General features: G+C 44.8%; 1 protein-coding gene across 1 annotated transcript in view; it reads left to right on the top strand.

Moving 5' to 3' along the window:
- Positions 1-7,180: 7,180 nt before the first annotated feature.
- Positions 7,181-15,741, top strand: part of FAM228B (family with sequence similarity 228 member B) — a 36,633-nt gene continuing 28,072 nt past the window's right edge. Inside the window, exons 1-5 of the mRNA XM_068183329.1 lie at positions 7,181-7,221; positions 10,168-10,272; positions 12,248-12,319; positions 12,981-13,178; positions 15,289-15,376. Coding sequence (XP_068039430.1) covers positions 10,180-10,272; positions 12,248-12,319; positions 12,981-13,178; positions 15,289-15,372 — 447 coding nt within the window. The 5' untranslated portion in view covers positions 7,181-7,221; positions 10,168-10,179 and the 3' untranslated portion in view covers positions 15,373-15,376. The remainder of the gene's footprint in view (positions 7,222-10,167; positions 10,273-12,247; positions 12,320-12,980; positions 13,179-15,288; positions 15,377-15,741) is intronic.

Here is a 15,741-nt window from a genome sequence, read left to right as displayed (position 1 = left end):
GTCAGCTCGAGGGCTGTGTCCAGTTCTGGGCCCCTCAGTTCAGGAAGGACATTGAGGGGCTGGAGCATGTCCAGGGAAGGGAATGAAGCTGGGGAAGGGTCAGAAGCACAGGTCTGAGGAGGAGCAGCTTAGGGAGCTGGGGGGGCTCAGCCTGGAGAAAAGGAGGCTCAGGGAGGAACCTTCTCTCTGTACAGCTGACAGGAGGGTGAAGCCTGGTGGGGGTTGGGCTCTTCTCTCAAGTTACAAGTGATAGAACAAGATGAGATGACCTCAAGTTGCATAAGTGGAGGTTAAGATTGGATTTTAGGAACAATTTCTTCACCAAAAAGGGTTGTGAAACACTGGAACAGACTGCTGAGGGTCACCATCCCTGGAGATACTTAATAGATGTGTAAATGTGGCACTGATGGACATGGTTTAGTGGTGGGCTTGGCAGTGCTGGGTTAATGGCTGGACTTGATGATCCTTAGGTCTTTTCCAGCCTAAATGATTCTGTGGTTCTGTGATTCAGGGCACAGACAGAGCTGTCATTGGATAGAAGAATGGGCTTTTTTCATGTGCTGCATCAGTGATAGTAACTTGGCAGCTACAGGTGCCACTGCATTGTTTCTCCAGAATTAGGCAGAAAATACTTTTATATCAACTCCTGGTATTGAATCTAGATCTGTGTTCCCAACAGGCATCCTGGTTCAGCCACAGCTTTGGGGTTATAGCATGGGCACAGCACAATCCATTCCAGCAGGTCTCAGGGCCAGACAATGGACCTATATCCATCTGCTTTACTGTCAGGATCACTGAGCACAAAGTGGTTAAAAAGGACTCCTTCAAAATGCCACTTAAATGGCATCTTTGTTCCAAAAAAGCAAAGATGTGAAATTAGCAATCACCTTGCAAGTTGGCTGAGCTGTACCCCAGCACTGGGCTCTGAGGCTGAGAGAACAAGTGGATTTAGTGGAGCGCTGTGCTCCCTGTCATTATTTCTACTTTGTGCTCTGATTTCACAGTTTCCATGTCTGCTGTCACTTCCCAGGAAGCTCTTGATCTCTCACGTTAAAGCCAAAGGTTTATGCAGAGACTTGTCTTTATACCAATGTTAACTGCATTTTCCATGTGCTTTTTGTGCTGGCAAGGCTGTCACTCAGCAAAGCCTGAAGTTGTTTCATTTTCATTCTGTTCTGTAAAAAGATACTCGTATAAATGTTCATTCCCCCTCCCCTTCATATTGGAAAACATACTTTCCTCCATGTGAAATTCAGGAGTTTCAGCAGAAGAAATGTAAGGCCTCAGATAAGCAAAATAACAGCATCAACAACAACAAAGGCACAAGAATTGACCAGCAGGAAAATGGTCCTCTTTCCCAGAAAGGCCATAAAAGTCCAGTTACATTTTTATAGTGTAAGTATTTCTGATTTTCATCTTGCTGAGGAAACAGTCCACAGTGAAAACACTAAGAAATGAGATAAAACTTGATACAACCATTAGTTCAGAGCAGAAGGAGGGAGCTGAGGGTTTTTCTGGGCTGGGCTTGGCCCAAACCAAAAATTACTTTCTTTTTAAATAAATAATCAGTTGCAGCACAGTGTGGGAAAATGATGGGGGGAAATTAAAGAAAACTGAGAATGATCTTGAGGCTAAAGTTGTAGTCACATTATCACCGAAACTATGGGGAAAACGGAAACTCTCCAACATCTTTTCAGTGTTGGAGAATTGAGGCATTATTTTTTTCTGGCCAGGATGTTATTTTGGCCAGGATGTATGGTAGAACTTATTTCATTCACACATGTGTGGGTTGTACAGTGAAAATCATTCCATCACACATGGTTCTTTACTAGACTTTTCACATATTTATACATACAAACCCCAAATAAATTAATGTTCATTGGTCTTAAATTACACAGTTCTTAGTGTTTGATATCATTTTGGTTATTGATTCTTTCACATTTGATATTAATTAGGATGTCATTCTTTGGTTCTCTTATCAATCTTTTCCCAGACCAGCTGTCTCCAACTTCCTTAGGAGGTGATGTTCATTAATGCTCATTTATCTCCTCTGTATCTTCTGGCTACTCCCAATCTGTAGATTTTAAGCTCATCTGGCTTTACTTGGTGAACGGAGTCTTTTGAACAGAAACTTCCACTTCCCCTCTGGGCAAAGGTGAACAAAACAAACCCCTGACTAAAGTTACATTAAAAAAAAAAAAAAAAAAAGTTGCATAATTTGCAACAAACTAAGGGAGATAGAAGAAGACATCTTGCTGTTATCTAATTACTCCTCAGCTGTAACACTGAGCACACCTCCATCCCAAGGTTAGCTGAAATGAAATGTTGTAACATATTTCCATCCCAAAGTTACCCCCCCAAGGTACAACCACCCCTTGCTGTATGACTGGAATCACTCAAGCTCCACCTAAACGTAAAGAATGGGGAGAAGATGGGAAAGTCTCCATTGTAACTTCTGGGGTCAGTCATGGAATTGAACCCATCTTCTACCCCGCAGGCACATCTGTTGGGTAAGAACCATGTTCTCCACATACTGATTGATTATCTCGAGACAGCTTTTGTTAGGGATTATCTGTGTGTTGCTTTGAATATGTTTTTGCAGTCAAATACTATCACTGTCAATCCTCAAACCTCAACCCGTCACAATTTTCTGTTATATTTATAGACTGTGTTATTCCATAAACTGTTACTGTGAGTCCTTTGAGGGCTCTGGCACAGGTTGCACACTTGATAAAACTGATAACACACTGACTAGGAGCAGGGGCAATCCAGGAGGGGCCTCTCTTTCTAAATTGAGGGGACTTTGAAAGTTAATTGACCCACCCTCCAGCACACTGGTCTGTGCAGCGGGGTCCCTATTCTGGGGCACTGGCAGGTTGGTCAGGCACCAGGTTCTCATCTTTCCTGGGGTGCTGACAGACTGATCAAATATAAAAGGCTTGAGGAGACCCTCCCCCTGCCTTTACCTGACAGAAAATTGGCACAGTCAGTAGGATTGCCATGGATAGGCTGCTGTGAAAACACAAATGTGCCCCTTCCCAGGCTGGGAAGGAGCAGGCTCAAAAGTTTTGGAAAGATGAAGAGAAAGTCATGGAACATATTGAACAATGTAAGGATGAGAAAAATCTAAAGTGGTAAGAGGTAAAGATGTTGTTTGTACAGTTTTAGGAGCATGCTTTTTGCATGCACTGAAAGAATCCAAGGACACCCTTGTTTCCAAACCAATTTTGGATCTAGAATATACTGTGTTGAAATCAGAAAATGAGATATTAAAGTCATCCTTAGCCTTTGAGAGGGAGACAGGAGAAAAACTGCGAATCCAAGTTGATCAACTTGTGATTCAGAATAACCATCTTAAAACCATCGTTGACCACCTTAAAACTGACGTTGAACACCTTAAAACTGTTTGCTGCAGCTGAACATGGAGAGAAACAGGCACTGGAAAAACAGGCTCCTGTTTCGGATAGATGGCTCCAGAAGCTCCAGAAGTACATTATATGGACCTTGAGACTTGTGATGGGGGCATTGGGTGTGCTGGTAATGATGTTGAAATTGTGGGGACCTCTGATCCTGACTCTAACCTGGTCTCTTTGAGACCATTAGTTCAAACCAAGACTGGTACTGACAATGAAATTGCACTCCCGCACACAGAAACCTCTGGTCGCCAGAGGAATTAGTACAACTGCAGGAAAAATACTCCAGGCGAGAGGAAGAACCTGAAGTTGAGTGTGTGTGGTGAGTGTTCCTCACAGGAGTGACAAGATTTTGTTGAATGAGGAGGAAGCTCGAGGCTGTTGGAGACCAGGAGTATTATCCCTCAGTATCCCGCCGGGAGATCACGATTAGTCCTGAACTGCATGGGCTGCACTCTGGGCAGGCAGTGCCGAGCCTCAGGACAGAGGAGACCCACTGGCAGTTCTGGCTATGGGCAGCTCTGACTTGGCAGCCTCAGTGCAGAAGGCAGCCTGCATACAGGCTGGGTATGACAGAGACCCCAGCAGGAAATCTCCCATGCAGGCTCCCATGGACCCAGCCCAGTTAACTCCTCACATCTGAAGCCTCTCAGATACTCTTTAAGATTTTTGCTGCCATGGTCCAAGACCACTTGTAAGCTGCTCATGCTCTGGATAACGCAAACACCAGTCATGATCTGGCTCCAGGCCAGCAAAGCACTGTAACCTCCTTGTAGGAGTTTGTGCAAGGACTGGTGAGTTATGGGGACTGTGCATGACGAGCCCACCAGCTTAACACTCTGCAGTCCAGATTTAATGAAAGGTCTAATGAAAGGTCCAAATTTAATGAAAGGTCTAATGAGAGGCCCAAATTCCATAAAGAACAGTGTGATCTGTGGCGGCAGGCCTGAGAGTTGGGAGTACCTAAGTGCTGGCTAGTTGGTGCCTCCAGGGATGACATCCATAAGTTGGTTCAGTCTTTAACTGCAGTGAGGAAAAATAGCAAAAATGAGGAAAAACAAACTCAGGAAAAATTTTTGCATCAGAAAAAGCATGTACTTTCCTCATCAAGACAGGATTTAATTTGACAGAATCCATGGCAAACCCCCCACATTCCTGGGGAGGGCAATGAGCCACCCTGCCCAGTGGGTATTAGCAGTAAGTGGCTCACAAGTAAATGCCTCAAACCTTCAAATAATATTCCTCAAAGTTGGTCCTCAAAAAGTTATGGTTTAATTTTTAATTTCTGCAGGGGCTCAAGTGTTAGTGATTACAAAGAAAACAGCAAATATTTTTTCGAATGATACCCAGTTGCCATAAACTAAATTTACATCAATTGATGGAATAATAAAGGAATGTTCCACAGCAAAACCTCTGTCTGGCCTCTGGGGGAAATATGGTTAACTAAGGCTGAAGTGCTTGTGGAGGCTGTCCAAACAAACCTTTTAGCATTTGATTTACTTTGTGGATGGACCTGGAAACTCTTGGATGGAACTTTTGCTTTTTGTCTTGATAAAGGTATTATATGTTAAAGTTTGCATTATTATGAGGCAATTAGCCTATTGGCCACTGCTACAAACACCAGATAATCCATGCAAATACAAATTCATGAAACAATCTTGAACTCTATTTGGATATTGGGAAGCTTGAGTGACTACAGTCATGGGGTTGATTAAGTGGGAAAATGGGGGAAAATTAAGGAGACATCTGGGGGAAAATATTGAGGCTAAAGTTATAGTCACATTCCAGCAGAAGCTGTAACATTAGGAAATTTTGGGGTAAAATACAGTTGCTGTTTCCAGGAGGGAATGCGATTGGCAAGCACAGAATTCATTCCATGGTAGTTCCCCATGCAACCCCCCCTGCAGCCTGAAGCAGATGCTAAGGTGGGATGAAATGGAAGGTGGAGGAGGATGGAGACCCCAAGGCCAGGCTTTGTTGTGATCCCTGCAGGAATGGGAACTCGGTGGTACTTCATAGGTAACAAACCACACCAGCAGCTGCCAAGCACAGGATGGAGGAGATGTCCTGTTCCTCAATCAAGCTGTGGGGAAATCAGTCTCCTCAGATGAACCCCACTCTTTGTACTCTCATTGTAATGATGTGACACACCTCCATCCCAAAGTTACCCACCTCCAAAGTGTGACCAACCCTTCCTGAACACACACTCTCTATTTTATTAGCTATATCTTTGAGAGCAAAGTGAGGGAATTTTGCACCAATTGAGAACAAAAGTATGTTTCACTAGAGTCGCTCAAGTTTCACCTAAGTGTAAAAAAATAGTCTAACTGTGAGGTAAGAGGGGGACAAGTTAGGAAAGGCTCCACATAACTTCTGGGATTGGTTGATGGGCTGATCCTGGCCTTTCCTCCATGGGCACACCTGTTGGGTAGGATCCCTACTCTGTACACACTGATTATCTCAAACTTTCACTGATGATCAGAGCCTGTGTATCCCTTCAAACGCGTTTTTCCAGTCAGTGCACTGTCAGTGACAATCTCTGCCCCGACTCTGTGACGGTCTTCTGTGAACAGTGTATTTGTTAACAAAGTGTGTTATTCCTTGAATTGCTCAGCCTGAGTTCTTCAAGGGTGCTGGCAGACAATGGCAGTGGATAAAAATGACAAAATTAATACCATAGAGGCTAAGAGTGTGGGGGATCTAGGATCTTTCCAGACGGATATAAGGGATTTGACTCTGACACGCTGCTGTCACCAGTCGCTGGCCAGGTTAATGCACACACCCTGGGCACAGCGGGATGGGCCCGGGAATCCCATTCCAGGGCAATGGCAGGCGGCTGGGCACAAGGGTCTCGTCTTGCCTGGGGCGCTGACAAATCAATCATAATAATACGTTTTTAAAAATAAAGTATAAAGGGCTCGAGGAAACACCCCGTCTACGTGCACACAGGGCACACAGTTATTTTGATTTCTGTGTGTCAGTGCAGCACTGCTGGGGAAAAAAAGCGCTGACATTTCCCTTATCTGACGGTATCTGGCTGATAGCAGTTTCAAATTTGGTGTCATGGTCAGCACTGCAGGGGGATGTGTTAAATCTTGTAATACGATTTAATGAACTTTGGATAATAAACTAGGGATTCCGACTGCGCCGGCTCGGTTCGGCTCGGTTCGGCTCGGTTCGGCTCGGTTCGGCTCGGCTCGGTTCGGCTCGGCTCGGTTCGGCTCGGTTCGGCTCGGCTCGATGGACTCGGCTCGGTGCCGTTCGGCTCGACTCGGCTTGACTCGGCTCGGCGGAGCCGTCCTCGCTCCTGATTGGCTCGCTCACCGCGCGCTCCCCTCTCTGATTGGTGGGAAGCCTTGCCGGCGGGAGGAGCACGTTGGGGTTGCCATGGCAGTGTGGGACGCTGCGCGGCCGGGGCGGAGGGATCCGGCCGGGGCGGAGGGATCCGGCCGTGCCTCCGCCCTGTCTGTCTTAGGGGCAGATCAGGGCTGCCGCGGCGTTGTCCCCACAGGTTTCTGTGCCCTTTCCCCGCGGGTAGCCGGGTCTCTCTCCCCACGGGCGGCACCTCCTCATCCCGAGAGGCTGTGGGCGATGGGTGAGGGACTTTTTTTTTTTTTTTTGATCACGGAGAGGCGGTGCGATTGATGTGAGGCGCCACCAAGGCGCGCCGCGCCGCCATTTTCCCTCAGCGGGGCGGTGCGGGGCGGTGCGGGGCAGCTTTGGCTCCTGTTGTAGCCCTGTGCCGCCGCCCTTGGCGGTTCCTGGGGCTGTGTTCACCGCCCCAGAGAGGGACCCCGGCACAGGGTTGGTAGGTCTGGATCTTTGCTGGCCGCTTCGTCTTTCCTGGTGCCTGCGGGATCCGCCTCAGGATCGGGCAGGGTGAGGGGCAAGCCGGGTCTCAGCCTTTCCCTTTCGCCGGCCTTTATCTTATCGCTGCCTCTGAAGTGCGGGGCCAGGCCAGGACCCTCCGCGCATACACGCGTTACCTGTTAGCTCAGCATCCACAGTAGAAGGTTCTGTTGGCGGAGCTGTCCTGCTCGCACTGGAGACCGGCTCTCTTACCGTTCTCTGCGCCTGCGGCAACGCGAGGGGACCAAGCCAGCGGTAAAGGCAGCCCGCTGTGCTCGGGCAGGCTGACATCCGCGCAGTGACACGCGAGCCTGCGTGGCTGAACGGCATTTTGAGAGGACTGAGGCATATGCGAGGGTGCTTGTATTTGTCACAGAGTTATTAAAATGTGTTTTCTCAAAACTGCTGCAAAATCTCGTGTTTGGGCACAGAGGGTGTGAATTTCAGCAGATGGGTGTTCGGGAAGAACCTTGTTTTACTGAGGAAGGGAAACCTGTCTTAAAAACTTGCTGATACAGAGCTACACTACTGACAGCACTGAAGGATGTATGTTTATCTAGCAAGGATTTTTAGGTTATTCTCAGGTTTAGTCATCTCAGAATGGTTTGGATTGGAAAGGACCTTAAAGATCATCTACTTCCAACTCCCTGCCATGGGTAGGGACACCTTCCCCAAAACCAGGTTGCTCCAAGCCCCATCCAACCTGGCCTTGGATACTTCCAGGGATCTGGCACACTGAAACAAATGTCCTGATACAGAGCAGCCAACCTGCTCATGGGATTTGGCATCTGCAGATTGCAACTGCTAGATTGACTAAATGCTTGTTTTATCCACTCAGATTCTGGAAATCCTTTACTCTATTTCTGTCTAAGCCTGTGATTAAATCTGTAGTTTCAAGACCTGAAAAACAGCAGCTGTCTCATATCAGTGAGCCCTGCCTTTGCGGAGAGGAGGGTTGGCATCTCCCACCCGGAGTCCAAAAAAAGCAGAAAAAGAAAGGATTAAGATTCAGTAGAAGCTTGAGTTATGAAGATTGGTGGTGGGAGGAGATCTGCAGCTAGAGTCATTACCACTTGTGCGTTCCTGAAGGCAGGTTGCTGCAGAGGAACATTCTCTTTGTTCGCTCTGTTTTATCTCCCATGGGGTCCCAATTCACTGAGGAGGTCAAGCACCTCCTCTGCTTTGTGCTCAGTCTCTTTGTGAGGTGGATGGACTGCTTGGAGTTGAAGGAAATCTGTAAATGGCGGCATAACACGGGAGCCTGTGGCACCTGTGCTTGGAGGGAGGATATATTGCTCATAGGAAGGTGTTGGATTTGTCTAATGCCAAATCTATAGCATGTCAGGTATCCAAATCTTTTCAGCTGTTTGCCTGTTAATTTTGTATCAAAAATTGGTTCTGTGAGGTTTGCTTTTTTTCAAGCTGGCACTGAGACTGATGCCATTTGAGTTTTACCTTTTCTTTCTTTTCTATGTTCTCTGTGTTCTTCACACATATATTTATAACTCTGCCACCTATTGCATTAGTAACTAGTTTTTGCAGTACTTTTCCATGGCCTTTCCCTAAGCAGAAAGATAAACAAATTCCAGAGCTCCAAGCCCCAGGAGGTACAAGACCCCTATCCTGTCTGGGTTCTTCCTGGGAGCCAAGGCTGAGAACAACTCTTTGGGATGCATTCTCATGGACAAAGTACAGCTCGTGCTGAAGCGGGGGCTCCAGTGTTTATTATCTTGAGTTTCATTTCCAGGTTGGGAAAAAGGCAACAGGACGAGGTGACTTCCTGAAGTCCCTTCCAACATATGCTTTCCTGTGATTTCTGACTCTTTCAGCCAGAAAAGATAGGAATACATTGCTGTGAGGATGCAGGAATATCCCAGCAGATGTTTTTGTCAGTGTACAAGAGCAGGGAATATAAAATGAAACAAAGATGTAAATTACAGACTTTACCTTGAATTGATGGTAAGAAATTTGAATCTGCACTCCAGAGAGGTAAGCTGGGAGTCAGATATTGTCACTAAAGTGCTGGATTGGACAGAATAAACTCTTAAGTGTTGTCTTCTACCAAAAAGTGTTGTCTTCTATCTTCTATGAATACCTGAGAGTCTTCACAGATTCTTATAACTGGATATGGCAAAAAATAATTGAATATCAGATTTTATTTTTTTTAATAACTGAAAGATCTGTCTGAAGACTTGGAGTCAGTATCTCTGCAGAAATAAGCTCTTGTTTTTTTCTATTCTTTATCTAAGTAATGTTGTGAATCCATTGTTTCCTTGAAGCAGTATGTCTCTAGTGAATCTGAAATAAATGTGGGTTTAAATGGAGGTTCCTGTACAGGGTATTTTGCCTCTGTGGTTCCACTGTCTCTGTTATAAATCAATCCAGATATCCTGATGCACATACAAGAGACAAGATGGAATTTTCTGACTGGAGCTGAATTAGCACTTCAGCATAAGCTTCATCTGGTAGAAGTCACTTTAAAAGCCTATCAAATGTAGCCATAGTGGGATGTGGCAGTTACTCGAAAGGGATTTTATCTGATTGAAAAAGGCACAAAGGAAAGAAGTAATAGTCTGGAGAGGAAATTTGATAATTCAGAAATGTTTCCAAAGCTGACAGGCATTTTCAAATAATTTGTCAATCACTGTTCTTTGAAACAAAATGTACTGTCCATGGTGTGTGGAGATGAGGCCAGATGGTTCCACCAGAGACAGTATCTGACTGTAAAACTGATACTTCATCTCTGTGTTTTACTTACTGTGACAGGAAAATGCTGCAGGTATCAGCAGTTTGAAGTCTTTTAGAGATCTGTTTCACTGATCAGTAGGAATTGTGAGAAAATTTAGATTTTACTGTTAATACAATAGTTTTATATGGGTTTTGATGGTTTTAATGTTTTTCCCAGACTAATCCAGCCATGGGTAGTGTGAATAGCTCAGAAGGTCCCTGGCTACAAAGATTTGCAAATGGGAAACCTGTGAGAAAACCCAAGCGGCAGGAGCCTTGGAGGGTGAGTGACCCCCAGCATTCCTTCAGCTGTCGGTTCTACTGTGAACAACACAGAGCAGTATCTGTAACTGGGAGCCCAGATGTCTAACTGGGTCCTGTGCTGGAACTGGCCACCCAATCCCACTGAAATCCTGACAGTATTTTCTGGTCTGTCTTTTTTCCCAGACTTCCACCCCTGGCATGTGCCTGAACTCATCTGTGAGCCCTGAGCAGGAGCTTTGTGCTTAGTCTGTCCCTTCACAGCACACTCAGAAATGGGTGTTGCAGTTGTATTACTTACCATTCCATCCCAGTTTGTGCCTTGGTTGTGGAACCTGGATTGGAACCTGTTCTTTGTAAAGCAGTTTGTCCTTTAATGCAGACCTTTTCCTTTCTTTACATTTATCCAGAGGTGGTTCTCAGCACCAGCAGAGTGGCACAGTCAATAATTTTGATTGCAGCAGACATTTTGGGAAGGAAAATATTGGCTAACACAGAAGAAAGGGCTTCTGTTCTGTGAAGGTGCGAGTGGAGGAATTAAATAGAAGTTATGAAGGGAAGAATGAAAAATTATTATTTTCAAAGTTCAATAAAATCTGAGAGCTGTTTTTCATGGAGAAGGAGAACAAAGAATTCTAAAAATAGCAACAGATTCAATGGGTTTTATTGAGCTCTTGCATCCTTTTGATCCAGCTTTATTAAATTACTTGCAGTTTAGTGTGTGGAAAAATTTCCCATAAAACCTGAAACAAGCTTGTGACTAGTAAGAATCACAGACTTATAGAACAGCCCAGGCTGGAAGGGACCTTGGAAGATCATCTGGCCCAGCCTTTCATGGGAAAGAGACACCAGATGAGGTATCCAGCTCCCTGTCCAATTGCACCTTGAAAACCCTCAGTGATGGGGACTCCACGACAGCTCTGGGGAGGTTGTTCAGTGAATGATTGATCTCACTGTAAAAATTTATTTCTTACATTGAGATGAAACCTCTGTCATTGCAACTTGTACCTCTTATCCCTTGTCTTCTTGCTATGGCTTCTGGTGAAGTGAGAGCCTCTATCCTCTTTGTAGCTGCCCTGTAAGTAGTACTGTGATGAGGCTGCCCCTGGGCCTGCCCTTTTCCAGGGAGATGGGACTTCATTCCTTCAGTCAAAAGACACCCACCTCCTTTGGTTCTTAAGGATTTTTCACATATGTATCATCCTGAAGGAAAACTCTTCTCCTGTTCACCAGTGATGGTTCTTAGGTGGAATGATGGCCATGTCTTTGTGCTGCTGTTACAGTACTGACTTTAGAGAGGATCTGTGACTATGTGAAGTAAATTCATCAGGCATAGTACAACATACCAGTTATTTCAAATAGTAGGAAGTAAGGGTCATGAAACATGCCAGAAATTTAGATTTCCTCTTTCTCATTTGTTTTGGTGGATTTTTTAATACTTCTTGTGTCTTCCTTGCTTGCTCTGATGTCCTGCTCGTTTCAGTGTAATAAACCTTTAGGAGTGTGGAGCTGGTCAGCAGGGCCAAGGCAGACATGACTGAAAATTACACTGTCAATTGGAATTAAAAATCAGTATTAAGCACAGGGAGTAGCAGGCTAATATTCCGGCCTATGCATAAAATGCATTCCATCCCCAAATGACAGATTTGGTCTGCGTTGCCTGTACTTCTTGTCTGGAGTGCAGGAATTAAAAAGCCACATGTTTGGTACAGGTGGGAAACACTGGCAAGAAGGAAGTGGTGTTTGGTCATGGTGAGGAGCAGCCAAAGAGTCCTGAGCATGTACATTCCAGCTCTCCTTCCAGTTCTTCCAATGCTCTTTTGTTGCTACTTAACCCAACTGTTCAGAGCAAATCTTGCAAGGATTTGCCAGCTGGGTTGTGGTATAATGTGCCTTTAATCATGACACTGGTGATAATTTTGAATTCAAAAGTAAATCTAACTCCTGTTCTAAGTCCTGCTTTCACCTCATGTGGGCTTTTTTTCATGTTTTGTTAGGCAGCACCTGATCAAAGCCGAGACATCATTGCTTCTGCTCAGTGCATCTTGGACAGAGAAAATTTTGTGAGGGTAAGAAGTGTGCTCTTTTCTCATTTGCTGTGTGCCTTCCTGCATGTCAGTGTTTTTAGTTCCTAAACAGTGATTCCTGAGAAAATGTTAATTGCCTGTGTTCTTGAAAAACTAATATAGAATTACGAGCTTCTGATCTTTTTAGTCCACTCTGGATAGGCCTGAAGTAGTAACCCTAAATGTGAATCCCAGGTGACTTGAACTGCCTGTTTGCACTAATATTTGTTCTGTGGGTGTGGTAATTTGTGACAGTGGTGCTGTGAGCAATGGGCAGGAGGGCTGCTCTGATCTGATCCAGCAGGTTGCCAGTGCTGCAGGAAAGGTCCTTCTGCTGCCTGTCTTGCACAGTCTGGTGCTTGCAGCCCCCTGCTCTGCAGTGATTTCAGCTCAATAACCTGATGGGGAAAAGTGAGTCATTTTCTGCTGATTTTGCACCACAGCTTCAAAAATTAAGTGTCTGAATGCCAGAGCTCTCAAAAGGGCAAGCTTGGAAATAAATGGTGGGAAGTGGAGAGAGGGAGGAGCAGAAGAAAGGGCTGGAAAATAGATGCCTTGGAGCAGTGACAGTCAGGTCAGCCAAGCTGCAAACCTTTACATGTGGAATCTTTACTGTCATTTACTAATAGTTTATATGGTTTTTATTTTCCATTTCTTACTTAAGGATGTGGACAAATACTTGAAGCACAGTGATTTCCTAGATCTGAGAAAGACAGAGCTTCTGTACAAAAAATATCTTGAGAATGTTTCAGAGCCACTTATGCAGAAAATGAAGGACCAAATGGACAGCCAGTCAGAGAAAGAAGTGTGGAAAAGGAGACAAGAACAATTCTCTCAATATTTAAACTACCGTACAAAGAAGGTATGAATGAGAAACACATTTCTATCATGGAGGGGGTTGTATACAGAGGGTTGTGGACAAGTTCAGGGGTTTAGCTGTTATTTCCTGTCTGTTGAGTAACCTGAAGTTTAGATACACCTTGCCTGTAACTTACTTTTCTCAAGGACTTCTGTAATGGTGATGTTACAACTGTATACGTTCACCAGCAGCTATGAACAGCAGCATTGCTTGCTGCAGTGAACACGTGCTGGGGTCTGAATATGGTGAGACACCCTACTGAGTTGTGTTTCCCTCTGTGGGCTGGACCATTTAGTGGGAAAACTTTGAGCTCCGTCAGTTCAAACCAAAGGCTGAGTGAGCAGCATGTGGGCTGCACTCTCAAGTCTCAGGAGTTCAGCTTCAGCAGTACTGTAGCTCTGTTGGCAGAGCATGAGTGAAATGATTTTGTGGCCTTGGATGCTACTGATCAAGCTTCATAAAAGAAAAAATATGGGAACAGGGAGATACAAACTATTTTGTCAAGTCTGCATGCAGGTAACGGACCCAACTCATGGATTTTGTAGTTCTGTGTGTTTCAGTATTCACAAAAATTGCAAATTGCAGTCACTGTAGAAAACACTAGTTTTCTTCGTTTTGCTCTTAATTTGACACCACTCTTGAATATCAGATCCCACAACTAAACTTTCTGAATCCCAGGAATGAAAAAAAAAAAGAGAAAAATAAAAGCAGTTATGTAATCTGTCACAAAAATAATACTTTATGAGAGCAGGCAGTTGTTGTCAGTGGAAACCACTGCACAGTGGAGTTGTGAGACTGTAAACAACCTACTTATCCAGAAATGAAAATACCATGGGAACTGTGTTGTTTTAAAGAGACCAAACTATCTTTTTCAAAGGCCTGATGTGACAGACCCATGCATTTAAACTGCATGGAATGACAAAGAACTGAGCCATCCTACTGCTGAAGTCCTGAGATTTAGGCTATGTTTGGTGTACTGTACATATCTGGGTCTGCATCAGTCCACCTTGCAAGCTGCTGTGCCAGGTCAGGAATTTCCTGGGTGCCCTCCAGAAGCAATGGTTGATGTAGTGGGATGTGTCCTTCTGCCTGAAGGGGAGCAGCAGCACCAGTGATCAGCTTCTACCTTTTCTCCTTGCTCTGTGGTGTCAGGTCTGTCACCAGCATGTCTGAAAAGCAGGCTGAGGCCCTTCATATTTACAGGACAAGTTAGTTGCATAAGTTTGCATTAACTGTGGCAGCATATGATAAATTTTGCAGAACTTGAGAGATTTGTGTGGATTAGCAAATGTGGTTAATTCTGGATGTGCTTTCCCTTCCCTCCCTTCTTTTTGCTCATTTTCTTTTGCTCTCTTCCCTGCTATCAGCCTTCTCCTTCACTTGTGGCAGCGTTGTTGATGAGATGGAGCTGTGGCCTGGACCAGGTCTTTATTCCAATGTATAGATGGAAAAGCCAGCTCATGAACCCCGACGTGGAGCTGGTATCTTGCAGACCAGTGACCTGCCTAAGGTTGTGGCTAGTGAGGGGTCACTCATTCCTATTTTTTCTTTTCTTTTTAATATCTGTCTTGCTGACATCACAGAATATTTTGAGTTGGAAGGGACCCAGAAGGATCATCATATCCAACTCTTAAGTGAGTGGCCCATTCTGGGATCAAACACATCACCTTGGTGTTATTAGCACCATACTCTGACAAATGGAGCCAATCTCAGGGCTTCCTTCTCTGGAAAAACATTTTCCAATAAAAGAAATTTCCATTGTCTTGACTGTCCTAGTTAAGGTTAGCATTTTAGCCTGCCATTATTTCTGGATGCTTCATGAAATCTTTTATAACAAAACATTTCCATGAAGATTTCATAAATACATAACATATTTATGCCAGTGATAAATTAAAACGGATGGAGAAATTTTCCTGTTACAGTTCAGTCACTTTCTTTCTGAGGTGCAGTGTATGAAAATTGGGAATTCTTTTTTCACAGAATTCACAGATTTCAACCATCTCTGGTGCTGTGTTATGCTGTGCCTGGCTCTGTCCCACCCAGGCTGGCTGCTCTCACTGTTGCAACCACCAATATCTTCTGAGACCTGATTCAGTACCTGCTTCTCCCACAGGGCTATGTGTTTTTGGATGATTATGACCCATCAGAGTACGATCCATTCTTCCAGAAGACGTGCACAGACTGCTGGAAGGTGTGAGTAGGTTTGGAGTCCCACTTTGACCAGCAGGAAGTTAACAGAGCATGTTACTGATGTGCTGCTGGGGGGCTGCTCTAGAGGAGCATGTTCTGGTTTTACTTACTCCTGGACTGCATTTAAGCCCAAGTGTTTGATCATGGTTACCAGGAACACAGTCTGGATCTATACTAAGCCCAGTTTTTGAGGCACAGTAGCAATGGCAGGAGGAGGTTTGTTTTCCTCATTTCAAATCCATTGTGGTAGCATGGGGGGCGTGTCCTGTCTAAGGAGGGTTGGAGAGTTCCCATCCAGTTTTAGTGTGTGCTGTGTAGAAGGAAATAATCTGACAGCTCAGCTGATCTTTACAGAAGCATGGCAACAGTTTTTCCT

This window comes from Anomalospiza imberbis, chromosome 3 (genome assembly GCF_031753505.1).
Source record: "Anomalospiza imberbis isolate Cuckoo-Finch-1a 21T00152 chromosome 3, ASM3175350v1, whole genome shotgun sequence".
Taxonomy (NCBI): Eukaryota; Metazoa; Chordata; class Aves; order Passeriformes; family Viduidae; genus Anomalospiza; species Anomalospiza imberbis.
Note: the sequence above shows the minus strand (reverse complement) of the source record. Positions and strands in the feature narration are given on the sequence as shown.